Source organism: Lingula anatina, chromosome 3 (genome assembly GCF_051362555.1).
Source record: "Lingula anatina isolate TDL-2025a chromosome 3, LinAna3.0, whole genome shotgun sequence".
Taxonomy (NCBI): Eukaryota; Metazoa; Brachiopoda; class Lingulata; order Lingulida; family Lingulidae; genus Lingula; species Lingula anatina.
The window spans coordinates 28,318,731-28,339,880 of record NC_141769.1 but is presented as its reverse complement, the minus strand read 5'-3'; the positions used below and the strand labels follow the sequence as shown (position 1 = coordinate 28,339,880).

Below are 21,150 nucleotides of genomic sequence, written 5' to 3'. Positions count from 1 at the left end.
TTTGTGTGTTTGTGTGTGTGTGTTTATTTGGAATTATTTGTGAGTGCATATAAGTTTGATGTTAAAAGATGTCACAGTTTATCACCAGGTTAAATGCCTTTGCTAAGAAATAAATTATTAGAGCATTTTGGTAGTTCATTAAAACATTGCTTTGCAAGTGCAGTGTTTTCCTGAAGATAACAGCAATTAGCAGTGATTTGGAATATTAGTTTGTAGCTTGGTCTTTTTGTCACCTTGGTGTGTGATTATGGTGGTACACAGTTTAAGAGTCATATGGTAGCTAATGGTGTCATATATATATATTGTATGATTGGAGGCCTTTACCAAATTATTCATCAAGGGTGATATGATTGTCTTGTGATTAGGCTGGCAGTGGGAGGCAAGTGAGCGCCCAACATTCCGTGAAATAAAAGAAGACCTTGACAACATGTTCCAGAATTCCAGCATAGGAGAGGGTATGTATGTTAACAGTGATGTGCTTTTTAATGTTGTCACTTGCTGTTATTTGTTATTTTGTTGTTTTTTTCCAACTTTGAAAGCAATAAGATATCATGTTTTAATTTATTATTAATTTATGCTGTAGAGAAAATATGACTGCTGAAGCCCCCCCCCCCCCCCCCCCCCCCACACACACACACACACACACAGAACTTAAGTCTGTATGCTCTGTCCTAGCCTGTATTTTCAGAACAATATTTAATTTATACATTTTCAGAGGTGGAAAAAGAGCTAGAGCTTGAGAAGAGTGGAGAGATACAACATCCAAGCATGCCAACGCCAACTTTACCAAAAAAGAAAAGATGGCAGAGTGGGGAGAATGCTGATATAGAGAATATGGAAACTGCTTCAAGTAGGGCTCTTTGCACCTTTACTCACCTTTTGAAGGGGGTTTAAATTTTTTCCTAGACTTTTAACTATTTTAACATAATTTCAAATGTCGTATTAGTTGGCACATGAAGTATTGCCTTGTGTCAAGGGGGTGATCGTTTGTCAAGGGAATTATGATTTTTATTAACTCCCAAGTTGTGAATAAAAAGTCTTTTGCACAAAGACTAACTGAGCACCATTTATACTGCAGTTACCAAGTCAAGCGGTGGCAGAAAATTTGGTTTTGAGACGGCAGACACATCCAGCGTTAGTTCGTTCCTTACCAGTGCATTGAGAAACAGTAGTCGACTGAAAAAGGCCCCAACTCCTCCAAAACGGACAAGTTCTTTTAGAGACCAGCAGCAACAGCAGCAGCAGGAGCGCGAAAGAGGTGACAGGGATGGAGTAGCAATTCCAGACACAGTGACGGAAGGAAACGAGGAGAACTTGTCCCCCAGACACACCAGGGCATATCTTGCACAACAAAAAACATCTGGACCACATGTTGAAAAGATATCGGATACAATAGATAAAGAGTTTGAATTTTTAGACGATTCTGGCCTCTCTATGGGAAGCAAATGTGATAAGGGTTCGCGTCACTCGAGCCCGTTGCTGGACTCGGAACAGGGTCAGGTGCAATCTTCACTAAGTGACAGACTCATGTCCAAGTCATACACTGAAGAAAGCAGCAAGCCAGCAAGACCCTGGATGCTGCCCAAGAAGGACAGGGCACCTGCTGAGTCTAATGGCAATATACCAAATCAGTCTGCACTAACAACCACTGCAACTAGTCAGATTGTGTCCCCAACAGGACAGGCTCCCAAAGTTCCCTTGCCTCTTCCACAGAGGGCACTACAGAGAAAATCACAACAGCCACAGTCACAACCTCTCCAGGCTCAACAGACGCAATCTTCTCAAGAAAGGAGATCTCGCACAGAAGATGACTTGAATTTGAATTCTAAGGGACAGTTGGAAGAGCGCAAGATGGTGGCATTAGACAAAGGGAATGTTGAAAGGGCAATCAGTCGGTATGGAACAATTCCAAAAAGTACTCGTATTGGAGAGTATCTTAAGTCTTTAGAGCCTAGCACAGGTACTTCAGTTGATAATCAAAAGGAAAATGTTAAAAATGACCTCAAAAGTCAATCAGAGAACAAACAGCAGGAGTATAAACAGCAGGGCAGTGTTTCTGACTATAGACAGACAGAAAACAAGCAACGAGTAAATGTACAAGAATTACAAGACCGGTTGAGTGAAAGGAGGGGATCTGATTCAGACAATATCAATTCTGGAATGTCAAGGTCATCCTCAAGTCATGTGATGTCAGGTGGCCAAGACAAGCCAGTTCTTGCTTGGCTCAATAGACAGAAGTCTGATGTAACTGGTTCTCGAAACCAGACAGATATAGCCAATGATGCTGCAAATATAGAGGGCACCACCAGTAGGCCTGTAGTTTTAAGTGGCAAGCCCTCTGCTCCCCCCTGGAAAGGAAGGACGCAATCAGAAACTGTACCAGATGATCACTATTTCTCTCGTGCTAACACAGCTAATCACAGTTTTGATAGTGGAGGCCCTGTCCGCATCCCTTGGATGCAGAGACAGAATTCAGATGCTGAAGACAAGTATGCTAAATGGAAACCCAAACCTTCACCCCGCTTTTCTAAAGCAGCAGATGGGGATGAGGCTACTCAGCAAGAGAATGGCAGAGCACCATTTCCTGGGCAATCTCTTCCACCCTATGCACCAGGGAATTCTGAGATTGAATCAAAATCACCGTCACCACCACAGAAGTCTTTGAGTCCTCCTGTGCCTCGCAAGCCTCAGTCGATCCGTGACAGGCTGAGAAAATTTACGTCTGGAAAGTCTGAGAGTGGGAGCGAGTCTGAAGAGAAGACTGATCTCAGCACAGGAGGAATGGGGGACAATTTTTCGAGACTACGAGGCTCTCAGAGACTTAAATCTCCACCACCAGGGGATGATGAGTTGGAATTGTCCCAAGAAAGGCCCAGAACCAGAGTGGGTTCCCCACCTATAGCTCCCAAGCCTCGGGTCCCCCCAGGCGGAAAATCTATCTTCCCAGGAGGCAAACCAGTGCTGCCTACCAACAAACCTAAGCTGACCCAATCTTTAGAAAACAGTAAACAGAATTCAGCTGATCCTGAAACTACTACAAAAGAAATAGTCAATGACATGGGATCCAGCCTGGTCTCAAGCATTGAGAAGTTGTCCACTCTAAGTATGCGTGACCAAGACAGTTTTTCTCAACTGTCAGAGAGGGTGAAATCCTTACATTCCCACTGTAGTAAATTGATAGATACTTTGCCTCCCCATGCTAAGTTTCAAGTACAGGAAATGCTCACAAAATTAGAGACTTTAGGGGGAAAAATGTTAACTGCATCACCAGAGAGAAAAGTACGTGTCTGCAAGGACGTACAAACCACAATTAAGGACATTTCAACCATTATAAATAGGTGAAGTCTGTCCTTGGATCAGTTTTACTTTCACTTTCATTTTAGTAATCTTACAGATTCCTCAGATATCATTGCTTAGACCACATATGTCAGTGACATTGAAGAAGTGGCCCCTCTGTCTTTTGTTGTCATATATAATTGTAGAAATGTCTATTAACTTATGCTTATTCTAGATGTAAATATGGTGTAGCTTTATTGAATTGGAAAGAAAATATTCATGAGTGAAAGTGTAATTGAATGTGACATTTGTTGAAGAAGAATGAAAGTAAGTCCAAGTATGAGTAGGCATGAAGAAGTAAGCACTGTCTCTATGTTGTTCCTTACTATGCTGTCATATACCTTAAACTTCATACAGTCAGTTTTTGTCACCTAACACAATCACTTCTGACATGCCTTGTTCTGTACATATATTTTCTCCTCACACAAGGATAAGACAACCTCATGTTAATTATGCTCCACTTGGTTATGCCTCAAACTATCACAAGAGGGATAAGAACTTTAAGAGCACTTTTGGCACAGAAATAAAGGTAGTCGTTCGTCCTTGCTATGTTTTAAATTTTTCAAAGTTCTGGTCACGTGCATATTATCGTGCAGATGTTCCCAAAGGTTTTGTTGGCTGATAGGTTTAATTGTTTCCAAGCAAAACGACCTGAAGGTTAAGAAAATGTAACTGCTACAAAAAGGGGGATTTGTAAATTCTCCTTTTTGGCTGAAATAGCTGGTGTTTTAAGATATGATACAAATTTGATTATCTTTTGAATGTCCAAACTTGTGCAGTTCGGCACAAGTTTGTTAAAAAAAGTTATTCTATTTCGTTGTCATTTGCATATAATCATTCCTCATTATTTTAATGCCAGTGCGCTTTACTTAATAAATGCATGTGATATCAATATAGAATTTAGCACAAGAAATCGCTGGCTTATGTGTGCTTTAATTTCATGTTCTTTGTTATTAGTGTGTGAAGCTGATTCCGTGATAGCAGAAGTGTTGCAAAGCACAACTAGTTAGTTAATTTATCAGTATATCTGATTATCAGAATTCCATATCAATCAGTATTAGTAGCTGTGTGGGATGCTGTCTATGTGGTACTTTGCTGTAATGTTTAAGATACCCATATTTGAATGAATGTGCAGTGAATGTAACCTTTATCATTATGAATTTATTATGTGGTCTGCTGCTACTGTTGATGTATTATATTTCACAGTGGTTGTCCGTTTTACTACAGCTGCTTATTACATTAAAGGTTACATTGTTGTTTACTTTGATTGAATTCTACAGGTCATCAGTGCACAATACATTGTATTTAACTAAATTGTTACAGAATTAGTGCTGTTTGTTAGTTAACAAATATTGTCAGGCTGGCTTCAAGTGAACTGAGCATGAGAAGGAATGGTTCTCATGCTGATGACATTATATAGCTTACACAAAAATTAAACATATACTCTTGCCAGTTTGCAAAGTTGCACATCCTTATTAAACATCACTTCAGGACTTTGAACCATGTGGTTTTGTTAAAGAATCCTTATATTTGACAAATAGAAGAAACAGTGTTTCCAATATTCCTTGGCCATGCTAATTTCTGTGTGAAGTTGCATAAGACATGCGTCAAAGCATTATGTAGCTGTGAGATTATTTTTACAGGCAAGTTCTCCTTTACAAAGTGTCTCAGAAAGGGAATGATTCTGTGCAAAAAATAACCATATCAGAGATGAAATAGTTTCATGCTACCTGTAAGCACCCTTCATTTGATATCGGTAATTCAACTAATGCTACCAAATTATATATCATGTTCTCAGCTTTGCAAAATAACCACATCAGAAATAGACTGGTGTAATGTCACCCCTTGTAACCAAGATATCTAATTGCTCAATAGAGGCAATGTACCCACGTACTGAAGATTTGATGTGGTTCTACATGCCATTCTGTCAGAGGTCCTCCAAGGCCAGTTTTAGAAATGAATTTTAGACTGGAAGTTGATACAGACTAAAGTTGTAGTCTAATTCAATTTAGAAAAATACTGTTGTCCACTGTAAACTACTGACCTTAAACAGTTTTTCTGTGTGGTAAATGTGGTTCAATATATCATTTCAATGCATAGATTTACCTTGGGTCAAAATAGAGTTAACTGTTGATCTAAAGTTCTCTGGGGAAACTGCACCTTGGTGTTCTATGGTCAAAGAGTTTGAACACTATTTTTTAAGTATATGAATGTAGAAATGTTATTGGTCGTCTTTAAAAAAGTGAATATTGTAGACATTTAAAGGCAATTAAGTTCTGTTATTATTTATTTGGAATCCTAAATTAGTTCTAAGATCTGATTGTCTTGCCTAAGAATATGAATTGTGTAGCATGCTTTTCAACACATATAGGGGATTAATTGACACACTGCATGTTTTCAGAATACTCAATATGTTCAAGTTACTTTGATGAGCTGCAGATTTTGATATATAACTTTGTAATTTACTTGTGCAAAACTTTCTGGAGTTATTTTTATATATGTCATAACATTAATTGACAGAGTCTTTCTTTCTTAATTTTCATTTTTATTCATTTATTTATTTTATTTTTGTCAAATCAAATTTCATTGTAATGGGTATAAGTACTCACACATGCATGGAATATGAGTCATTTTGAGGTCAGCCGCAACAAGCAACTGTTAGTATTCCTACTCGTACATTTTTACAAGTGCTTTTTTCACGATGGGCTTCAACACGTCTCTGTGCAACCAATGTGCAATTGTTAATTAGACAAAGTACTGAACTGTAAATATGGAATAAAAGACGTTCAGATTTTGAAATACAGTTGTGTAGTTTTGGGGTTTTTAGAGACAACACGTGAGCCACCTTTGATAAAAGATTTGACTTAACAGAATTTCCAATACTTCCAGACCATACCGCTTTGTGTATGAAATTACAGAAGACGTACTTCAAATCAGCAAGTCGCTGACGCAGAATAGCGTTAGGGATATAATGGTTTTATGGTATCTGTAATTACACTCGGGAGAAATCTGTTCTGTAACAAATGCTACCGAATCGTGAGCAATCGTGCCTGTCAGCATTATGAAATGGTTTCATGTCACACTTCAGAACGTTTCCTGGTGATTAAAAGCTCCTCCTAATTATCACCTGTTTATCGGCTCTATCGAGAAAGCGAGAGGATGTGTACTTCACAGACAATGACAATAAAATAATGAAAAAAAAGAGCACTCGATGAACAAAAGCCAAACTGTGACATGCACAACATGAGAATATTGTTTTGAAATTGGCACACGATTTGGAAATGCATTGGGATCTGGGCAAAGAATTTGCAACGTATTAAGATACTAGTTTTAATCTACTCTGGTTGTTTGTTAGAAAAGTCTCAGAGAAGGATTTCATCAGCTGTGTTATGGTATAAGAGTTAAGTAATTTTTCTTCAACCAAAAGCTAATATTGACAGCTAATTAAATATAACCTTCAATATATCTCACAGTGACCCAGCTTTTTATCAAATAAACTTTGTTATATGAAGAGGCCCTGAGAGACATCGAAGTATTGGAAGCAATACTACATGTCAATATTAGCTGTTGATCAAAGAAAAATTACTTTTTTCTCAAGAAAGTCCCGTCTTGACTTGAATAGATCTGCAGTTACGGCAAAAATATATGGAGATCCAATAGCCATGCATTTTTTTTATTACTGCTTGAAGTTGGTAAAGTTGTAGCGTCCTGCTTGTAGATTCGTTCCAAGGGTTTCTAAGCAATAGTTCTTCCCAATGATTCTTACTTATCCATTCACTCATCAGCCAACTCCTGGTTCTTCCGGAAATTATCTTGCTTTTCCATTTCTACAGAATGCGCCCAAACAGCAGGGTGGCAATTTTTATAAGTGACTAATAGAAATTGTCATCTCAAGTAAGAAAAGCTTCCTACTAACTTCTCCCACCCTGGTATATTTTCAAACCAAGCTTTATTAGATATATGATTAATGATTCTGACTTTGACGAAATCAAAACTATTAAATATGGGGCTTTTGGGACATTGTAAATTACATTCAATTACATTACACAGGCCAATGATAATAAATACATTAAACAATATTCACCTACAACAACCAGGTCAATTTAACCAGCAATCAGGTCAATTAATATACACATCCAAGAAATACAAAAAATGCTAGATAGTGCCGACTGGTAGCCATCTCATAGCCCCGTTCTTAACCACATTGTAAAGAATATCTCTTCCCCATTGATCCCATTCCCTTGATACCTATGAGAATTCCTGGCACTGGACTCGGCAGAAACTTCAATAACAAAGAATTCAAATATATTTCACAAGCATGTAACTTGAAGACAACAAAGACAGCGGCACATTATGTTACAATATACTGCAACGAGAGAAAGAATATCCTTGATCAAATACCACAGTTACGCAAAGTAATTTTTAATATAATTACCTGTATGATCTGAATATCAATTTCTGTGAAAGCATAATTTCAATATCATTGTAGGTTTTGTACTGTAGTTATTTAATATATCTTTAAGACATAGTTTTTTAACTATGAAAAAAAGAAAATAAAAATCGCATTTAAATAAAAAAGTAACTGCATTAGTGATGGAATTGTTTTGTGTCATTTGTAATCACATTTTGAAAGGATTCTTACTGATGGCTTTGCAGATTTTTAACTCACGAATTTGTATCTATGTTGGACTAAAGACATGATTATTGTCATTATTCAGTCACAAGGCCTCGTGGGACTGGTTTCGCAAATTGATTTTAAACTGAATGTTGGCTTCAATCAAAAGACAAAAAAATTTAGTCTCATTCAATTGAGTGCAAATTATTTGAATGAAATACCACAAATCTATTCCATGTATTGTTGGTCAAATTAGACTTAAATGTTGGTCTAAGGTTCTTTCGAGAGATGGCCAATCGTGTACTATCACCATGGGGTTTGAGAACTCACTATGTTTAGTATTTGAATGCAGAACCGTTGCTGGCCCGCTTTTAAAGAATGGAATTGTTTGTTGTATACATTTAGAAAAAATTAAGTTTGGTTAATATATGTAATATACTCATTGAAAAAAGTAGCCCACGGGTGTGATTGTCAACTTTCAGAATTGGCACTACGTTTCGGGTCACTAAATTTAGTGTCTACGTACTATTTTCAAAATCTGTTTTTCCAAACGACATATCTTTTTGGATATAAAAAAATTGCATTGAATTAACCTTAGAGCAAGGCAAGACGACCAGAGACCTCCGATGACAGCTGAGCCCATGCCATCCACCTAATTCATCGCATGCTGTGATACCGTGCTGTACATAATTACCGTATCAGAGCTGAAATGGTTTCCTGCCAGATGCAATCACAATATCTTAAATTCAACTAATTATTACAAATTATATATCATGTTTGTCACGAATTCCAGGAATTGGTAAATTCCAGGGTTCTTAGTTTAATCGTGATAAAAATCCTTTAAGCTCGTTGCTGATTCTTATTTATTCTCAGTCAGTTCTTGCAATTATTGAGAGATTGTAAAACTGGAGCAAAAGTTTTGAGCTGTTCAAAATTTTGGTCTCAAACTCTCGAGCACAAAAAATGTTGATAAACTGTATTTATTTGGAATCATAAAGAAATTAGCCCTAGGATGTGAGTTTCTAACTAACAATAGGCAGCGAAGCATGATTAACAATATATATGGAATTAATTTGACATACTGAATACTTTACATGGTCAAATTTTTATTAATAAGTGCAGAATATAATATCACACTCTGTGATTTACGTGTGCAGACCTTCCTGGAGTTTTTGGTATTTAGGTCATAATATTATTTCAAGGGATAACAACTCTTCGTATGAGTATAAATACATCGTAAACAACTAATATAATAATTTCTATTTCATCACAAAAACAGAGGTTATCGTAATTTTTCTTGAATCTCTGCTTGCTTTCGGACCACGTGGCCTCCACGAAGGGCTAGCCTTTTCAATAATCTCTCGGGTTTTTAGAGACAACACATAGCTTTGACAAAACATTCGATTAAGCAGAACTTTCCAATACTTCCAGACCACACCGATTCATGTATGGAATTACAGAAGACGTAATTCTAATCAGAAGGTCTCCGTGACTAAATTTTCACATGCTAATCCAAGTTTTGATTTGCGTGCTTCAGAAGTACAATGGTTTCCTGTTACACCTGGAAATGATTGTTCGGGTGTGACATTATCATCACGCGCTTATCGACTTTATGTAGAAATCTGACGTGGGTAGAAGACTTTTTAACCACTTCTTTATTTCTTTATGTACAGACACAGATATCTGTGCACATATAGCCTTCACCTGCGTCTGTCGTAGCCGTCTTCGCCTTTGTCCCCTAATGCTTACGGAGATAACAGGATAAGGGGCTTGACCTATTGTTTTCAAACTAAAAGAACTGATGATTATTCATAAGATAAAGGTCGAGTTCAAAAATCAGTTTGATCGGACCATTTTTCCAAAAGTTAAGCTTTTTTTGCATATATTATACTATCTCCAATACAAAAAAAAAAAAAAAAAAAAAAAAAAAAAAAAAAAAAAAAAAAAATTCAAGGAAAACCGAAAGATCTAACTTACAGGAGTAATCAGTGTTAGTAAAATGCAGTTCAACTTCGAAAATCAGCTCGATCAGACCATTTTCTCGAAGTTATGCTTTTTTCCAACATGTGTTATACAATATGCAATACATAGAACACATCTCATAGAAAATCGTTAAACCTTTTGTGTTCAGACAGGACTGGTGAATGTGAGAAGGATACAGGTTGAGACTGAACAAAAAACAGTTTGATCGGATCATTTTTTCAAATATCATGCTACCTATTTTGTTTTGTTTTTTGTTCAGAAAATATTACAGTTCATGCAGTACAGACAGCATTATCATGGAAAACTGTTTAACTTATTGTCTTCAAACTTGTAAGACCTATGAATATAACTAAAATTTGAAAACCAGCTTAATCGGATTAATTTTTATTTAAAGTTACGCATATTTGTGAAATCCTCATTTTTCACATCATGGCATTTTCAAGGTGTGACTTCTAACTTCTATGAGCCTGAAGGTCTTTGCTAGTCACATTTTCTGAATATATCCATGATACTTACATTATATTAAAAATGGTGGGGATTATCATTATGTAATATTACTTCAAAGCAAACCCTCTTTTGGGCATTTATCATGTCATAATGACCATTTAAGGAAAACCATGTTACTTGTGATTATCAAACTTACAGAAAAGATTCAAAGAACTGTATTGCAGCTTCGGTTGGGAAACCAGACTGATTGGATTCTTTTTCAGGAAGTTATGCAGTTGTTTTGAGAAAAACAAAATCATTTTTACATATTGGCATTTTCAAGGTGTGACATTGAACTCCCACGGGTATGAAGTCGTATGGTAGCAGATAATTAAAAATTGGTCATTATGTAATATTCATCAGAATTGACGAAAAAAAAAAAAAAAAAAGGGATTTTGTGCACTGCCACCACAAACCACCCTAAGCTTCAGAGATAACTTAACACTAACCTCTTCACTATAACCTATCTTCAAGTTATCTCTGAAGGTCAGGGTGCCACAAACGCTACAGTAGGAAAATTGTATTACCTATATTATTTTGTAACTTAGAAGAATGTGTTCTATTGAAATAAGGAACAGCTTTATGCACAAACCTGATTTAGAAGTTGGCTTATATTTATTGTAAATATTATCAAATATAATGGGTGTTTTAATTGGATCAAAATTCATTTCCTTACGAGCCTAGATAGATCTACTGGGTCTGTTGCATAAACCCAATGCACATAATGTGCATCTCTATACGGCGTGTTTGTGTTTACTGTAGGAATATTTCCCATTATCAGTTATAATTGTTTATTACCTCCGCCAAGGAGGTTATGTATTTGGTTCCGTTAGTCTGTCTGTCTGTCAGTCAGTCTGTCTGTTAGCAACATTACAGAAAAAGTTATGGACCGATTTTGATGAAATTTTCAGGAACTGTCAGACGTGGGCCAAGGACCAGATGATTAGTTTTTGGTGGTAATCTGAATCAATAATCAATCAATAATTAATAATAAAAAATATCGAAAATTTAGGGGTGAAACGTCATTGGATGGAGATTTTGCTGCCTTGGCAGAGGTCTGCGCTCTCTAAGTGCTTTTCTAGGCTTGTGTCTGATAATTTTCATGTATGAATGTTGATCTTCTAGCTGATGTTTCCCCGCTGTTAATGACACATGATTACAGCGGATCTTCGCGCTCGCACTGATACCGGCGTCATGGACCGTTTATAGGGCTATAGCTTGGCTAAATAGTGTAATTCCGTCTAAGCTATTGCTTATTCCGTCTTAGAAGCTATTGTGTAATCCCGTCAGAGCTTTTGTGTTATTTCGTTTAAAATTTGACGGACTTGATATGGTTTTCCATTGTTTGCCCACCACCTTCTATTCACAAACTAGGGATTGAAATATTTTAAACGCTGTAAAATGGAATTTAACGGAAACTTACTTATGAACCCTACTGTAGACCGGAAACAACGCGCCCGCTTTTTACGAATCGAGTAAAATTATCTGTCTGATCGAGTCGCTCGACGGTAAAAATTCTACATGTGTACCTACTTCGGTAATTCTATTTCGAGTAACCGAAATTTTATTTTAAAAAGTTGCTTTTGGAATTTTTCATCCTTGGTATTCAGTTATTTATCTGACTAAAAATTCTTTATAGAAATTGTATTTTCAAAATAGGTATAGGTAACAGATTGATGAAACTGAAGTAGTTTTGTTCACACCGGAAAATTTTATTAAGTCAAACGAAATTACTGTATGAGAAAAGGTGCACTTGTGCTCAGTGCAACACGATACCAAAAACACATCTTATTTCCACAACACTGCTGACCTGTTATTATATACACAAGAGCATAATGCAGAATACATGATATAATGATAAATTTTTTGACTTACATATTCGGCTGGATATCTGGTTTAATCACACAGAAAATACCTGGATATAAGTTCTATTCTATGCCAATTACTGCACATTATATTTTGTAGACTTTTTGTCTGCTCACAGTGCAGAGAATTATCGTCAATTTAACCTGAGACGTATCTCTGAATATCTAGTGAAAAAAATCAATCTATGGCGCTGGAAGAGAGAACCGATTAAATTACAATTATTGTCTCTGACTATTCATTGAAACATGATGACAGTGGCTTCGTGCTAAATGCGGAACTTCAGACACTACACGTGCTAAAGTGCTGAAGTTGTAAAGAAAAGCCAACTCCTTTGTTGGGTAATCAATTCCACTAGCTCCATTTGCTACATGTTAATTTATAATTTTCACTGATTTAGAATGTGGCCGCTAAACATGAAACCAACATTATCAAAGAACAAATATAATATAATATAATATAATATAATATAATATAATATAATATAATATAATATAATGACAATAATAATTACCTCAGCCACGATGTCTGCCACGACATAAAAGTCCATTTTAAGTTTTAGGCATATTTTGACGGGATTTTTTAACGTTCAGATTTTTTCTATGCCAAATTATGATCACACTTTTTTTGATAGTCTGCATGATGTCAATAATTTCTTGGTAAAGTTCCCTTGTGAAATTTCAAAAACAGGTAAGCAACTTCTTGATAGATTTTCTAAATTGCTGCGATTTCCACAAATAAACGAAAGGATTTAGAACACAGTGAAAGTACGTGAGTGAAGTTACAATCGGATAGAGGTAACCACTCCCTGATCCGACCAAAAATCCTATCACAAAGGACGGGATGTAGCAAACGAAGAAAGCCAAAGTTAGTATAAATGCAGTTTGTAGTGTCAGAATGTCTGCCTTGTATGCACCCTGGGTTGTTACTGTGGCTTGGGTTTCAGGTGCTTCATTTTCAATCTGCGGACCAGCTTCATTTTCGATCTGCAGACCAGCTTCACTTTGGTTCTGAGGAACAACAATGTTGGTAGGACGAGATCGCAACGCAAAAAACATACGCACATATGAAACGGTTGTGACCAGGAAACTGACTAGAGCAATGCATGGGATTGAAATCCACCAGTATTCGCTGACTGCTTTGCCTCGCTCTCTGGCGAAGACAACGAATGCCTTCTCATATGCCTCTTTCGTGTGCATCATGTGCATCAGACGACACGACCAGGTAACGTTGGGGGAGCCCTGCATCAGTGCGGTCACTACTATGCAAACAGTAGCCTGTACACCTATCACGAAGATAACGGTTTTGATCGTCATGCTCCTATACTTCAAGGGCTTCAACACGGCCAGCAACCTAGTGACAGCGATCACCCCCATGGAAAGAAGGGAGTAGGCAATGGAGGAGGTGGCCACGGTGATTTTGACAGTGCATATTTCCGGCGCCAATCCATTGGTGCTGAGTTGCTGTATTGAGTGAATCGGGGCTGCGATGATGGATATCAGACAGTCCGCCACCGACAGTGCCACCACGTAGCAGTTGAATGGTGTTCTGAGTGATCGATCCTTGTAGAAACACAGAAACACACAAACATGCCCTGCTGTCATGAAGGTTATGAAGATACTCAAAAAAGTGGAGGTGAAATGCAAAAATCGCTGCGTTACACTAGATGGAAAGTCAATTTCGAAACCATGTAACAAACTTGCGTTTACAGCGCTTGAGTTGTTCATCTTGGATCCCCTGGCTGATATCGCTAACAACTTTGAGCAAATGAAACGTTACGCCCATTTATATATATATATATATGTATACAGGCTTACATACACCGTTGCTCAAAATGAATGTCACACCTAATAATTTTTTTGGATTATGTTACAAATATCAACTTTTCTTTATTGTACAGTTGTATCTTTGCAGCCACCAAATGTTTAATCACTAGACATGCAAAAGAAACAAAAAGCATGGGTATATTGCACATTTCCTCCGGATAAAAGAAGTGTTTTAATATGTCCCCTCAAAATTAGCTTTTTTGAACACAGATTCTATTAAAACAAATATTTTTCTCCATGGAAAATTATAATCAATGTCAAAATTCCAAGCACATTTCTGTATTTAGACTGCTGTAGTTTGGTGGGGGTCATTCTCATCTATCCCAACGATCGACTTTATATCAAGGCAAAAGCACCACTTTTTATAGCCAAGCTAGCAACATCTATTCACGTATCCTTAACACTCATTTCCACATATCTGACTAATCAGTGATTACTGTGGGGAAAAGCAGCAAAAATATAAACTTACGTAGAGCTTTTAAAGCCTCTAAGATTGTTAAAAACCCAGTTCTTTGAGGGTATGACAACCATTTTAAGTAACCCTGTATCTGTATCTAAATATATACCGACAGTGTGTTGAACCTGGTCACGATGATGCTGGTAATTGAACGAATATGAAGGGTTTCGATGTCGAAAACACACCCAAAGATTAACGTCACTGTCGACATAGACAACGGAATTTTTTCAACTCTCTTGCACTTGTCACTAACATAGCATGCATAGACTAGTTGTGTAAGCGTCTCCAACTCACGTAAAGACCTTTCTTCTTAAGCTTCTTTGGTGGATTTGTCCATCTTATCTTTTCTGCTGCTTTTAACCAAGCGTTGTGTCATTTTCATTTCAATCCCATCATACAAATCTAATTTAAATGTTACAGCATTAAGTAAATGAAATTATGGCACGTCATTAAAGGGATAGCAACTGTTAGTATGAGATTCATATTTCAAAATAAATGCATTGTAACCAACTCGTAGAAATATAATTGATTCGATTTCACCACCAAAACAGCGGTTGTCTCAATTATACTGGAATCTGTGCTTGCCATTAGACCACGTGGACCTTCGTAGATAGCTATACGTACCTCTGTAATAATCTCATAAGAAATTATTACAACAACAACAACAACAAAATAAATAAATAAAGAAAGAAAGAAAGAAAGAAAGAAAGAAAGAAAAAAATATTAGATTACGCCAGGAAAATCTGTTTTTGGTCAAAATAAACAGTTCTAATCGCTTTAATAATTGTCCGTACTGTACATGTACATGTATATATGCTATAACGCCAATCGGATTATTTTAATTATTCTTGACTAAGCCGGCTTTCTTCTCAACATTCCCGCCAATTACTGCATCCTGTTTTGTTAGTTTGGAAAGAAAATTTTTCATGGTCTAACGGAAAGAATGTTTCAATGAAAAAATGAAAAAAAAATTGCAATAAATAAATAAATAAATAAATAAATAAATAAATAAATAAATAAATAAATATTCAAAAAGAGAAACGGTGGTGTAAGGGCAGGCTTCGACTTTTAAAAGGTTGCACTGTAAGAAACGTGTATATAAAGAAGATATTGCAGCTCACAACACTTCCAGTAACCCTTAAAGCAAGCACTTATATTTCTTTGCAAATTTTGAAAAAAAAAAAAAAAAACTTGCCATCATTTAGCAAATAAATGTTCCAATTGTCTTAATCTCACATTTATTATGATGGTTCGTCCAATCTGGCGTCGATCAGAGTTCAATCAACGAATAAAACCAGGTATTTATGCCTTGTGCCTATCAAATTATAGTCAGAGACACATTGGATGACATCCGCTTAAATGTGTAACATGAAAGTTTCATACGGAAGTGCTTCTATTTACGGTCTCTGATATGTAGAACCATTTGTGCAGAAAATTATTAATCATCAGGAGCTAATCAGACACATGAGATTTCTCCTTTGCTCGAAATCGCCTTTGCTATTTTTTCTCTCTTTGTGTATGTGTATGGTGGGGTGGGGGGGGGGGGGGGTGAAGTTAAGAGGTGTGTGCCCGTGCCCGTTGTGTCTTAGATTCGCTATTGCCTTGGTTTAAAGGAGGGGTGTTTCAAAACAAATGAATGAATATATAGATTAAATGAATTAATCAAGATAAAAACCTAATGAATCCATACCCTCTTCCGGGTCCGCGTATGATATAATATAAGTGGACTTTTTCTCAGACACGATCGACCCTGCGATGGAAGCAACGGCTCTGCAGGAGCTCGTTGGGAGCTTAGCTTCGTGCCCATATGATTAAAGGGATAATAACTCTTCGTATGAAATCTATATTTCACAATAAAAACATTGTGAATAACTCATAGAAATATAATATATTCTGTTTTACCACAAAAACGGCAGTTATAGCTATTATTCTGATATCTGAGCTTGTCTTTAGACCACGTGACCTCCATTGATGGCTATACTCTGTTAAAATCTCTTAAGAGATTTTAACAAAAAACCAAACTTTTTAGAAAAAAACCAGGGACTTACTTTGAATGTAAAAATGGATTCATTAACCATTGGTAAGTATGGGAAAATTGTTGGTTACTCCAGGAAAATTCATTTTTTGGACGAAACGAAGAGTTATTATCCCTTTAACACTCATTACGAAACTTGTCTTGGTTTGTCTGTCTGCCGAAACAAATTAAGTTGCGTGGTTTTAAGGAATACCTTGAAGTAACAAGCTATTCACAAGGGGCCACTTTGGTTGTCACAGAACGGCAATTAACTGTCTTTTTTTGGTGTCAGGGATACTTGGCATTATTATATTAAGTGTCAGTGTCCGAGTAATTATGCAAACAATAACCAGTCATGTAATCATGCATCCTTGAGATTTCATTGGGTCATATATACAATAGACAGCCTGCAAAATGTTATTTGTATACATTTTAGTACTCAGTAAAGAATTATTATTAAAAAAGGAGAAGGTGGTGCCATAACGGTTCAGTTTTGCATTTGCACAAAGACATTCTTTTGAAACCTGTAATGTGCCGTTGAGATTAGAAATGTCTCACACTGACGCACGCACGGTGAAGAAGGGCTACTGCAAATTGCATTTGGTGAGACTCATTTGGCGTGATAAGTAGAATAATGTTCCTAATTTTAGTTTCGAATACATAGTGAGTTTCTCCATAGAACACCCATTTACTGTAAATTATACGTTATACTATTTTATAATAGTATTTAATTATTCATAGAAAAAAGAAACTTAATTTAATAGAAACCCGACTATGTTGAAATAGTAAACTAAACACTGTCTCCGAAACAAAATGGCCGCGCTCATGCTGTCTCGCCACTGTAAGTTTAAGCTGCTTTCAACGTGTTATACTCGCGTATAATTCAGCAGTCTAGCTTCATAGCTTCGTTTTTGTCTTTTGCTTTTGTAATACCACCAGACTATACGTTTAGCTACCTTTTAAAGGCTCACTAGACTCGTGGGTGTTTGGCACAGTGGTAGATGCTAATGAAACGTGATAATTTAATAGTACATCTATAGCAAAGGCAATCTTAGGAGTATTTATGATACTCTACAACCCAGGGGTGACACATTTTCATTTTCTCTGGTCAGTATTTCTTAGCAGTGCTAGTACAAGTTGGAAGTTAAGTCACTGGTTCAGTCAAGGGATGCCATATAAATACAAAATGGGGATCACGGGGAATTAAAATTGTTATTTATTTATTAAATGTTAAAATTCAATACATGAAAATATATCATATGTAAATGCAAACTAAAGGAAACTTACAGATAGAATTAGGAAGACCCATAGATTACTTGGTAGTGCAGGTCCTCTAGAGCTTCTGGACCTCCAAAGTTTTCCCCAGTCTGCAGCCAGTAGATGATCTGCTTGTGAGATTGGCTGAATTCAGTTATAATTATATAGACCAACTTAGTGAAAATTTAAGGGACTGTTCCCATAAACCCATCATACTAGCTGGATTGATCTAACTCTGGGGAGTTTCTCACCAAATTGCATTCAGCGTAAGGAGCTTAAATGTCTGGCTCTCCTACTCAATCTGCTACAGGGTAATTAACAATAGTCAGGCAATCAAGCTGATAACACTGAAAGCACTTTAAAGTGAGAAGCCCTGCTGAGTTAGATCGATCCAGCTAGTGAGATGGGTTCATGGGAATGCAGTCATAATTAAGAAAAAAACAAACAAAAAAAAAAAAAAAAAAAAAAAAACGGAGTTACTAGTGCACTTGGCTTCAGCAAATTATCAACTGGAAGTGAGTTTTATTTCATGTAAACGGTTGTAATATTTTTAGGGAAGAATAGAGAAAGTTTTTTTTTTTTTAATTCATATCTTCCTTTTTCAGCACCATGGCGTGTTTCCTATGTGGTGACCAGGTGTCTCTCCTCTGCCCCACTTCCTGCTCAAAAGCTGGATGAATCTACTGACACTGGAGGTAATTTTATGACCTTAACACCTTTCTCTCAGTGACAGATAATGAGATTTGTTTCTAGAGATCTCTGAATTATAATTTATTTTCAAACGTAATGTTCTTTTTTCATTTTGTTAGTGATTATTATCAACCTATGAAATGGCACAAACAGTTACCTAATATGCAATACATCAAGAAGGCAACCTTTGATTACCTTTCGTTTGATAAAACACAGCTACAAATATATGAAAAACTGATTAAATTACAGATATTGGTTTCAAATCCAAAATAAGTGGTGTTAAGTGGTGATAACATATGATTTACAGCTGTGAGAAATGCAGGGGCAAGTCCATACATTTAAGCCGATGCCCTTCTAGCTAGGCATCCTTTCTAAAACAATTAAAAAATCAAACAAACCTGCAGATCAGTTAGTCCTTGGATCAACTTGGTTGTGAACACACCATCATATTCAATACAGTACTAGAGCTGACAATCATTAGGTCTATTCACTTGGATTTTACCCTTAACTTCAATTGCTTACCAACTATCTTTATTCTAGATATAATACGGCCATCACAAAGCCTCCTGGTTGATCCACTGAAGCATCCAGACTACTTCTGTATGAACGAGTTGCTCTCCATAGAGGACATGTTCAAGGCAAGAGTGCATCTGGGCCACAAGAAGAAAGTCCGAAACCGCTTCATGACAAACTACATCTATGGCACGAGGTTGGGAATGGACGTCATTGATCTGAATGCTACCAAACCATTGCTGCGACGTGCTTTAAATTTTACTGCACATGTCGCGTACCGGGGTGGCATTATCATGTTCATGACGCGCAGGGCCGAGTTCATTGCTTCTGTGGAAAAGGCAGCCCTTGATGTGAAAGAGTATGCCCACTGTCGATACTGGAGAGGTGGAACTTTAACAAACAGGACTCGTTTCGACTACAGGCTGCCAGACCTTGTTATATTTTTACAAACACAGAACTTTGCAGCTTCTCCACACAGGGCCATCATTGAGTGCTCCAAGTTTATGATACCCACCTCAGGGGTAGTGGATACGAATTGTGACCCAAGGTTAATCAGTTTTCCTGTCCCAGCCAATGATGACACGCCCTCCTCAGTGCATTATTTGCTATCATTGTATAAGATTGCAATCTGGCGTGGTAAGCAGGCCAGAAAACTGGCACTGGACCAAATGGAAGAGAGAGAGAAAACCAAAAAGGTGGAGGAGGTTCAGACTTCAGAGAAATTAGAGAAAACTGCAACAAAGTCTGTAGGTGGTTCTGGTAATGTCCCTGACAAACCTCAGAAGAAGAAGCCTACATTTATCCAAAAAAAGGGATCTAAATAATAGTATCTAGTTGTAGCCAACTTTCAGTCCACAGAATATGTGGTGTTTTCATTGATTATTTTTTATATACTTTCCATAACAGTTTTACATTTAAAGATATTTCAAGATTAAAATCTTCAAGGACGTTTTATCCTTTGTGATCGTCAAGGTATTTCTTTGTGGCTAGTGAATAAGATATAATGGTAGAATTCTAAAAAAATAAAATAAAATAAGTAGCTTTAATAGAATTCTTTGGTGTGAGCAGGTGGGAGGAGCACAAAAACACAGAATTGGTCAAAATACACAACTTCTGCAAACTGACAATGGCAGAAAATACTGCTGTTTGCTATATATATTGAAGTGTAATTAAATGTTATGTCCAGCAATGTGGTGATCATGGATGGCATTAATGATCGTTTCTATTTATACATTTCATTTTTCTGAAGCTTGCCCGTGTTATTTCTTGCTAGGTATTTTCAATGAAGTTTTTTGCATAGCATTGAAAAAAATACTTTGCATAGCACTGTAAAAAAAAAAATCTGGAGGAAGCGCGTTTTCATCCCAAAGAGCACCGTTAATCGTGTTCAGATCACGGAGTTGTGCAATATAGAAAAGGAATGTGTAAAGGAAAAAAACTTTTCACATCAAACATTGATCTTGAGACCATAGAAATGCAAGAGAAAACGTCACGGCGAAGAACTGCAGTGGTTTAAAAAGGAAAGAGTGGACGACTGGACTGAAAGCATATTGTGAACGTAATCGCGGTCAAGAGTAACAGTACGTTTGCCATCCTTTGATTTTTTTGAAGTGTCAACCAAGGCCTCTACCCCGCCCTACCTATACATTTAAATTTCAATCTTAGGTACGAATAATGAAAAAGCTGCATTTTTATCTCTTAATCTCATGGTGACTCTGTTTTTTTTTAGGTACGAATAATGAAAAAGCTGCATTTTAATCTCTTAATCTCATGGTGACTCTGTTTTTTTTTTTTTAATGAACTAAATGGACCCATATTTATAACGCAAATTCGGCCTTAATAATATTGGCGATCACTTAAAGGATCAGACAACTTGACGTACACTTTCCCATCCGGGATTTGCCCTCCGTCTATCTTGATATAAAAATCATATTTTCTACTCCTAAATCATTGTTCGACCTGCCCCATGGACTCGACGCTTTATGTCGTATTTGTAATAAGTTAGCTCTTAAAAGTTTCCCATAACCTTCAGACCCTCCGGTATATTTGAGAAATATGGACATAAGGTACTCCTGTTTGCAGGGTGTTTACGTTTTTAAGGTCTGCATTG

At 36.7% G+C, this 21,150-nt stretch overlaps 3 protein-coding genes across 6 annotated transcripts in view; 2 read left to right on the top strand and 1 right to left on the bottom strand.

Moving 5' to 3' along the window:
• Positions 1–6,139, top strand: part of LOC106171084 (uncharacterized) — a 29,454-nt gene extending 23,315 nt beyond the window's left edge. For all 3 annotated transcript variants that reach the window (XM_013551217.2, XM_013551215.2, XM_013551219.2), the window contains 3 exons: positions 366–455; positions 716–850; positions 1,079–6,139. In XM_013551217.2, the coding sequence (XP_013406671.2) occupies positions 366–455; positions 716–850; positions 1,079–3,342 (2,489 nt within the window). In that variant the 3' untranslated portion in view covers positions 3,343–6,139. The remainder of the gene's footprint in view (positions 1–365; positions 456–715; positions 851–1,078) is intronic.
• A 6,824-nt stretch (positions 6,140–12,963) lies between these two features.
• LOC106171018 (alpha-1D adrenergic receptor-like) lies at positions 12,964–13,887 on the bottom strand. Its single transcript, XM_013551107.2, has one exon. It carries the CDS (start codon positions 13,885–13,887, stop codon positions 12,964–12,966), a length of 924 nt encoding a protein of 307 aa, XP_013406561.2.
• Positions 13,888–17,046: 3,159 nt separating this feature from the next.
• On the top strand, positions 17,047–20,288 carry LOC106152726 (small ribosomal subunit protein uS2m). 2 transcript variants are annotated; one of them, XM_087009531.1, is made up of 3 exons: positions 17,047–17,183; positions 18,443–18,532; positions 19,068–20,288. In XM_087009531.1, exon 3 carries the CDS (start codon positions 19,130–19,132, stop codon positions 19,862–19,864), a length of 735 nt encoding a protein of 244 aa, XP_086865657.1. In that variant the 5' UTR covers positions 17,047–17,183; positions 18,443–18,532; positions 19,068–19,129; the 3' UTR covers positions 19,865–20,288. The 2 variants fall into 2 exon arrangements, with proteins under 2 accessions (XP_086865657.1, XP_013381888.2); XM_013526434.2 differs by lacking the exon at positions 17,047–17,183 and adding an exon at positions 17,311–17,421.
• The last annotated feature ends 862 nt before the right edge of the window (positions 20,289–21,150 follow it).

What these genes read in the sequence shown, in the direction of transcription:
- LOC106171018 (XM_013551107.2), bottom strand. Translation starts at nt 13,887, where the DNA reads ATGACAGCAGGGCATGTTTGTGTGTTTCTGTGTTTCTACAAGGATCGA.
- LOC106152726 (XM_013526434.2), top strand. Translation starts at nt 17,394, where the DNA reads ATGGCCGCGCTCATGCTGTCTCGCCACT. An exon ending in GCTCATGCTGTCTCGCCACT is followed by an intron (nt 17,422 to 18,442) that starts GTAAGTTTAAGC and finishes TTCCTTTTTCAG; the next exon opens with CACCATGGCGTGTTTCCTAT. An exon ending in TGAATCTACTGACACTGGAG is followed by an intron (nt 18,533 to 19,067) that starts GTAATTTTATGA and finishes TCTTTATTCTAG; the next exon opens with ATATAATACGGCCATCACAA.